Source organism: Nannospalax galili, unplaced genomic scaffold (genome assembly GCF_000622305.1).
Source record: "Nannospalax galili isolate Female #2095 unplaced genomic scaffold, S.galili_v1.0 scaffold18, whole genome shotgun sequence".
Taxonomy (NCBI): domain Eukaryota; kingdom Metazoa; phylum Chordata; class Mammalia; order Rodentia; family Spalacidae; genus Nannospalax; species Nannospalax galili.
This window is the reverse complement of record NW_008346548.1, coordinates 9019971-9027570: the sequence shown is the minus strand read 5'-3', so window position 1 is coordinate 9027570 and position 7600 is coordinate 9019971. Positions and strand designations below refer to the sequence as shown.

Here is a 7600-nt window from a genome sequence, read left to right as displayed (position 1 = left end):
ATATATTGCAGTGTTTCTCCATAGTCCCAACTAGCCTGGAACTCACTACGAGGACTTGGGTGGCCTGGATCTCAATAGAGATCCTCCTGCCTCTTCCTCCTAAGTGCTAGGACTAAAACCATATGCCATCATGTCCCATTTTCTAAGTCTTCTAAGTCACAGAATGTTGGATGTTTTTAGTCTCTAAAGTAAGCTTCAGAACACAGCTCTCTTCTCTCTTCTCTCCTCCCCTCCCCTCCTCTCTTCTCTCCTCTCCTCCCTGCCTCCCTCCCTCCCTTATTCTTCTGGCTTTCTACAGGCTTCTTTTCCTCCTCAAAGCAGACCATAGAAACTAGAACTTTTCATCCACAAGGCAGATCACAGAGACTAAAACTATATTCCAATCTTATCCTACTTTTCTTAGAGCAGGCCATAAAGAAATGCCCTAATCTTCTTTGATAATAGACCCTCTTAATTTCAGAAGGATCATACCCTATACCCATGAGGAAGAAACACTGAAGAATTTGAACAGATAGGCCTTGCTGGGTTTCTTCAACCAGTCTATTAGCAATTAGGCCTATGCAATGAAATCTCCGCAAGAACCTAAAAGGACATGGTTTGGAGAGCATCCAGATTGCTGAACTGGTACATCCAGTAAGGCCATGGGAGCTTCACATACCTTGCTCTATCATCTCTTCACCTGTATCCTTCATTAAAAATAAAACCAATAAACATGTTTATGAGTCTGTGAACCACTCAAGCTAATTAACTGAGCAAGAAGAGGGATTATAGGAACCTTGATTTATGGTCAGTTGGTCTTAAACACAAGTAAAACAACCTGGTGCTTGTGACTGACATCTGAAGTGGGTGGGGTAGTCTTGAAACTGAGCCCTCACTCTGCCGGATTTGGTGTTCTCTCTAGGCCAATACTCTCATAATTGAATTGGATTAGAAGACACACAGCTGACTTCTGCTGTAGAATTGCTTGCTTGCTTATGTGTTGGTAGACAGAAGGTCATTTTCCATTTTGGGATCACAGAAGTTTTTTTTTCACTATTTTATGTTTTTTATGTGTATGAGTGCATTGTCTGCATGTATGTAAATGCACCCATGTTGTGCAATGCCCATGGAAGTTGGAAGAGGGTGTTGGACAGACTCCCCTAGAACTGGAGTTTCGAGCAGTTGTTAGCCTCCATGTGCATGCTGGGAATCGAACCTGGGTCCTCTGCAAGAGCAGCTAGTGCTCTTAACCACTGAGCCATCTCTCCAGCCCCAGAATTACAGAAGGATTACAGAAGGTTTCTGGGTTTTTTTGTTTGTTTGTTTGTTTGTTTGTTTGTTTTGGTCTTTTTGAGACAGGGTCTCCCTGTAGCCCCATCTGGCCTGGATCTCACTATGTAGACCGGGCTCTTCATTTTCATGACAGATGTGGAGTCACACACATTTAATACCAGCACTTGGGAGGCAGAAGCAGACAGATCTTTGTGAGTTCCAGGCCAGCCTGGTCTACATAGTGAGTTCCAGGCCAGCTGGGGCTACAGGAAGACACTGTCTCAAAAAGACAAAAAAGAAGAATGTTCATTTTTCAAGGAAAATAAAAGGAGGGGGGAAGTGAAGTCTGAGAGTACAATGTAGCCAGCCTTATCAGCTCATAACACTAGATACTCATTTCTGTTAGTTAATAACGGTAAAAAGAATCTCAGGGGCTAGAGAGGCAGCTCAGCATTTAGGAGCACTGTCTGCTTTTGCAGAGGACTCAGGTTCAGTTCCCAGCACCCATGTGTTAGCTAACAACTACCTGTAACTCCAGTTCTAGGAGATACAACACCCTCTCTGCCTTCATGGGTATTGCACACATGTGATGCATTTACGTACATATGTGCAGGCAAAACATTCACACATAAAATAAAACAAAAACAAATTTAAAAGTTGAAAAGAACCTCAGCATAAATTTTAGTAAAAACTTTATACCTGTATTTCTAACTAAAATGATCAGTATGTTTTCCTGCTACATTGAATGTATGAATTTTCTTAGGTAATAAATAATATAGTGATAGTTTTCAGATAATTATTGACCAGTAAGACAGGAAAATGACAAATTAAAGGGAGGCTTGAGAAAAGAGAAAGAAAGACAGAAAGAAAGAAAGAAAGAAAGAAAGAAAGAAAGAAAGAAAGAAAGAAAGAAAGTTACATAAAAAACTTATAAATGTAGGCCAGGCATGGTGGTACATTCCTTTAATCCTAGCACTTAGGAGGCAGAGGCAGGCAGATCTCTATGAGTTCAAGGCCAGCCTGGTCTACATAGTGAGTTCCAAGCCAGCTGGGGCTAGAGGGAGACCCTGTCTCAAAAAGACCAAAAAAAAAAAAAAATCCATAGACTACACAATATCAAGCATGAATCCTGATGTAGACTATGGACTTTGGGTGATGATGATGTGTCAATAGAGAACCATCAATTATAATAAACACTGCTCTGACATTGGATATTGACAGTTGGGTCAGAGGGAAAAGAAACTCTCCCAACTATCTAATCAGTTTTGCTGTGGTCCTAAAATTGCTTTTGAAAAATTAATGAAGAACGTACTCAGTGGATTTCAACTATAATTCAATATCTATTCAGTGGACTTCGGCTATAATTAAATACATTTCTTCCATATTCAAATGTATTATAAATATAAAAATCAAATCGGTAGCTGCTCTTCTCTTGAATGCAAAAAATTATAATAAAAAAGCTATTATAATAACTTCAGTTTTACCCTAAATTAAAGTGTAATTGTGCCAAAAACTAAAGTATTTTTAGCTATAATAATTTAAGAAATATCAAACAGGAAAAACTCAGATATAATGAAAACTTACTATAAATCAGTAGTTTTAGCATTTCACAATTTGGGGACACAGTGTGGTAACATAGAGTCCTAACCTTAGACATGATAACAATACCTGGAACAAGTTACCTAAATCTTGAATCTGTCTTCTCATCTATCAACTTCAGTTTAGTTTTGTTATGATTAAATAAAGATAACACACAAGAATACCAATACTCAATAAAGAATTGAAATTCTGAATCAAATTTAATTTTTCATCAAATGTTGTATTTTTTCTTAGACATAAGAGGTTTTTATTAATACAAAACAAATTATCACATGCCATACAAATGTCATATTTACAACTCAATATTGCTTCACTCATCACTGTCACTGTCTGATTCACTCAGTTGCAAATCATGTCCTAAGATAAAAAAAGAAATAGCAAAATTATAATAATTGAATGTTAAACCATTGATAATAAATATATTTTCTGTCTATCACAAATAAATATGCAAATGTCACATAAAAAGTAATTCTGTTTAGCCAGTATTTTGTAATTGACAGTAAAATTGTTTATCATGTAATTTAGTCATGTAACTGGTAAGTCAACTAATACTGCCTGGAAAGAAAAACAAAACAAAACAAACTTCAGCGTAGTTTTAGTATTACCTAACATTTTAGCTTTCTTTCACATACCAACATCACCCCTCTCTTTACATTACTGACTTATTACATCAAGAAGTGAAAGAAAAAAATGGTTTGAAAAATCAGACTATAGTTTTCAAGAGTGAATAAAAAGTTACAATATTTATTTTACTTAAGATACAAAACCATTATGGAATATGTGTCAAGAATCATTGGGCCAGAATGTCATTCAGTCGTGGAATGCCTGCCTACCAAGCACAAGGCCCTGTGTTCAGACCCTAGTGCTGTAAAAACAACAAGGAAAAAGAATAAGAATGTAATCGATGATTGTTTTTGTAACTTACTTACATGCTTAGTCATGCAGCTAACCTTTCAATGGAGAAGACAGTAAACAAACATCTAGTATAATGCCAAGTAGGGTTAAGTGCTAGCTTGTAGACAGAGTAGTGGGACGTGTTATTAGAGATAGTACAACTGCGAGGCTTCATGTGCAGCAACATCTGAACAGAGATCCAAATGTAGAAAGTCATAAAAAAATGGAGGAAGCGGGGCTGGAGTGATGGCTCAGTGGTTAAGAGCACTGACTGCTCTTGCAGAGGACCCAGGTTTGATTCCCAGCACCCACATGGCAGCTACAAACCATCCTTAACTCCAGTTCCAGGGGAATCTGAAGCCTTCTTCTGACCTCCACGGCATTGCACTACACAGATACACTCACATATATGCAGGCAATACATTCATACACATAAAATAAAAATAATGAATAAAATAGTTTTTTTTAAAAAAATGGAGGAAAGCAGAGTTTAAGAAACAGCTAGTGTAAATGCCCCTAGGCAGGAGTAGGATACTAGAGATTTTTTAAATTATATATTCTTTGGTAATTTCACACATGAATAAAGAACTTACATCATATCCACCTCAACACTCCCAACTCCTCCTGGATAACCCCACCCGCCCCCCCCCATATCCTCCCTCCATCTTTTTCTTCCTTTTGTTAAAAAATAACCCATTGAGGGGCTGAAAAGATGGCTTAGCAGTTAAGAGCACTGGCTGCTCTTGCAGAGGACCAGATTCAGTTCCCAGCACCCAAATGGCAGTTAACAACAGTCTGTAACTCCAGTTCCAGAGGATCCAATGCCCACTTCTGACCACTGTGGGCATTACATGACACAGGTGCACTTACATGCAGGCAGTACACTCATACATATGAAATAAAAATATTTTATATAACCCATTGAGTCCAATTAGTGCTGCCAGAATGTGCACAGGCATATGGTCACCCACTGGAGCATGGGTCACACCTCTGAAGAAAACTGACACTCTTTCCTTCCAGCAAAATAGGGGTGGGGCCTATGTGATGGGGGGCAGGGACTAAGAGAGGGTCTCCCTGTAGCCCCAGCTGGTCTGGAACCCTCAATGTAGACCAGGTTGGCCTTGATCTCACAGAGATTCACTTGCCTCTGTCTCTTGAGTGCTGGGATTAAGGTGTATGCCACCACACCCAGCTATGCATATGTGGTTTTTTTTTTCTTTTTGAAACAGGGTCTCCTTGTAGCTCCAGCTGGCCTGGAACTCTCTACATAGATCAGGCTGGCCTGGAACTCACAAAGATCTGCCTGCCTCTACCTCCCAAGTGCTGGGATGAATGGCATGCCCAGTGCCTATGTGATTTTTGACTTGCAAGGACATTGTGGCTTGTGTGGAATAAGGAAGACAAAGGCAAGGAACTAGGTCAGAGAGATATACAGAAGGTCATAGTGAAGACTTTGGAGTTCATTTGAAACATAATGAGAATTCATGTGAAAAATTTTACGCAATTAACTTAAACTTAACTCCACATGAGTGAATACACTGTAATGGTGCAGAAGAGTCATAGAAACAGGGAGAAGAGCTGGGTCTTCAGCTTCTGAGTAGAAAATGCTACCAGTAGAGGTTGAAATTTCATCCTTGATGCTCTGTAGTTTAAGCGCTGTTACACCTTTATTGTTACTTACCCAGTTTACTATCTGGAGTAGATTCATGGCTTTCTTCAGTTCTAGAAAGTTCTAAGGACTGAGTTTTCATATCATTCCTTATTACTCTTTCATAGAATTCCTAGTAAACAATGTTTAACTTTTTTCCATCTATTTTCCTTATATCAAAGCTGTTCTCTCTCTTTTTTTTTCTATCTTGTTATGTATGATCTGGAGTAGTTCCTTAGTATTAGCTTCTATTTCACTAATTCATTTTTCATCCATGTTCATTTTGCCTATTAACTGATTTTTTCAGAAAAAGTTTCCATGACCAGTCTATTTAAAAAAAATTTTTTAGCATTCATTCATGTGTGTGTGCACATGCGCGCAAGGACACGTTTGGAGGTCGGAAGACAGGCTGTAGGAGTCAGTTCTCTCCTTCTACTATGTGGATTCTGGGGAATCTAACTCAAGTCATCAGGCTTGGCAGCAACTGCCTGATGAGCCATCTGGCTGGAGCTAATTTTTTTTTCTTTAAAGTGCTGGAGATCCAAGGTAGGGCCTTGTGTTTGCCATGCAAATGCTCCACCACTGAGCTACTTGATTCTGTTTTTATAATCTGTTGGATTTTGCTTCATTTCTGTTTGTCTTTGTTTTATCATTGTCTTTTTAAAGTTATATTTTGGGTCTGGTATAGTGGCACATACCTTTAATCCCAGCACTTGAGAGGCAGAGGCAGGGGGATCTCTGTGAGTTTGTAGCCAGCCTGGGCTATATCATGAGTTCCAGGTTAGCCAGGGCTACATCATGAGACCCTGTCTCAAATAAGAATTATTTCTTCATGCATCTTTCTTAGAATTACATGTTTTTCTTGTTTCATAATTATGTTTGCTTATTTTGAGTGGGAAGTTTCTGTTTATCCCCACCCTCATAACCCTTATAGGGTTTTATGGTTCCCTCCACCTAGTTTTCAACCCCATTACCAGAAAGAGGTTTCATAATCATATCTGAAGATTGCTATCTCCTGAGTTTCTATCTCCTCTTCAATATAAGATATGGTAGGTACCCTTCAAGGAACCAATGAGTAACAAGACTGTACCACCTACGGCTTCTAAAACACAGCAGCCCCAGTCAGCATATAAATGGATTTGATTTTCGCAGCCTCCTTTCAGTAACTGAAGAACATCCTCACATCTAATCCTTCCCATCCTCCCCTGCCTCCATCATACATCCTCTGGCTTCAGAAAGCATAACTGAACTTCCCTGCTTAATATCAAGCAATTCTGTGTTCCTGTGTACATGCACATGTGCACATACATATATGAGTATAGAGGCCAGAGAACAACCGCAGGTGCTGTTTCTCAGGTATCATCCACCTTATTTTTTTTTTCTTTGAGGCATAGTCTTTCACTGACCTGGAACTTGCTTAATGAATTAAGTTTGCTGGCCTGACAGCCCAGGATCTGCTTGTCTCTGTTTTCCCAGAGCTGGGCTTACAAATATACACCACTGCACTCAGCTTTTTTAAAAATGTAGGTTCTAGGGATCAAGTTCAAGTACTCCAGGCACTTTACCAATTGAACTACCTCTCCAGCCCATTATTAGAAGCACTCTGTGTGTGCATATATGTGTGTGTATGTGTGTATGTATGTACATGGAGACCAATCAACAGCTTCAGGTGCCATTCCTCAGGTACCAACTACCTTGAATTTTAGACACGGTTTCTCACTGGCCTGGAACTTGCCAACTAAGCTAGACTGACCAGGATCTGCCTCCCCAGTAGTGGGATTACAAGCATGTGCCACCACACAGAGCTTTTTACATGGGTTCTGGGCATTCAACTCAGGTCTTCATACTTACATGGCAAGCACTTTACTATCTTCCCAACCCCCTATTTCAAGCACTTTTAAGCTAACTTTCCTTGAAGTTATCCAAGCTCCTTACTCTGACCACCTCCTTTTAAACTCAAAGCCGTACCAAGCCCATCTTTATGTGTTTGTCTTCTAGTTCTTTCCTGTAGTTAGCTTTATCTTCTACTTGATCTGGCCATGTCTGGCTTTTACCTTTTTGTGTTTTATCCTTTATAACTATGTTTGGCACAAAGAGATCTACTGAACTCTTCCAAAGTTTTATAATGCAATGTGCTTCCACTTGGATTGAAGTCACTGAAGCTCCAGGAAAGGGAACTGTTATTGAGTAAATAACTAATATATGATA

The 7600-nt window shown here is 39.3% G+C and overlaps 1 protein-coding gene across 2 annotated transcripts in view; it reads right to left on the bottom strand.

The window, feature by feature from the left end:
• Positions 1–3034: 3034 nt before the first annotated feature.
• The window catches only part of Eaf2 (ELL associated factor 2), a 70697-nt gene continuing 66131 nt past the window's right edge, over positions 3035–7600 (bottom strand). Inside the window, exon 6 of one of the 2 annotated variants that reach the window (XM_008842924.3) lies at positions 3035–3207. In XM_008842924.3, coding sequence (XP_008841146.1) covers positions 3161–3207 — 47 coding nt within the window. In that variant the 3' untranslated portion in view covers positions 3035–3160. The remainder of the gene's footprint in view (positions 3208–7600) is intronic. The other variant, XM_008842926.3, reaches the window with a different exon arrangement.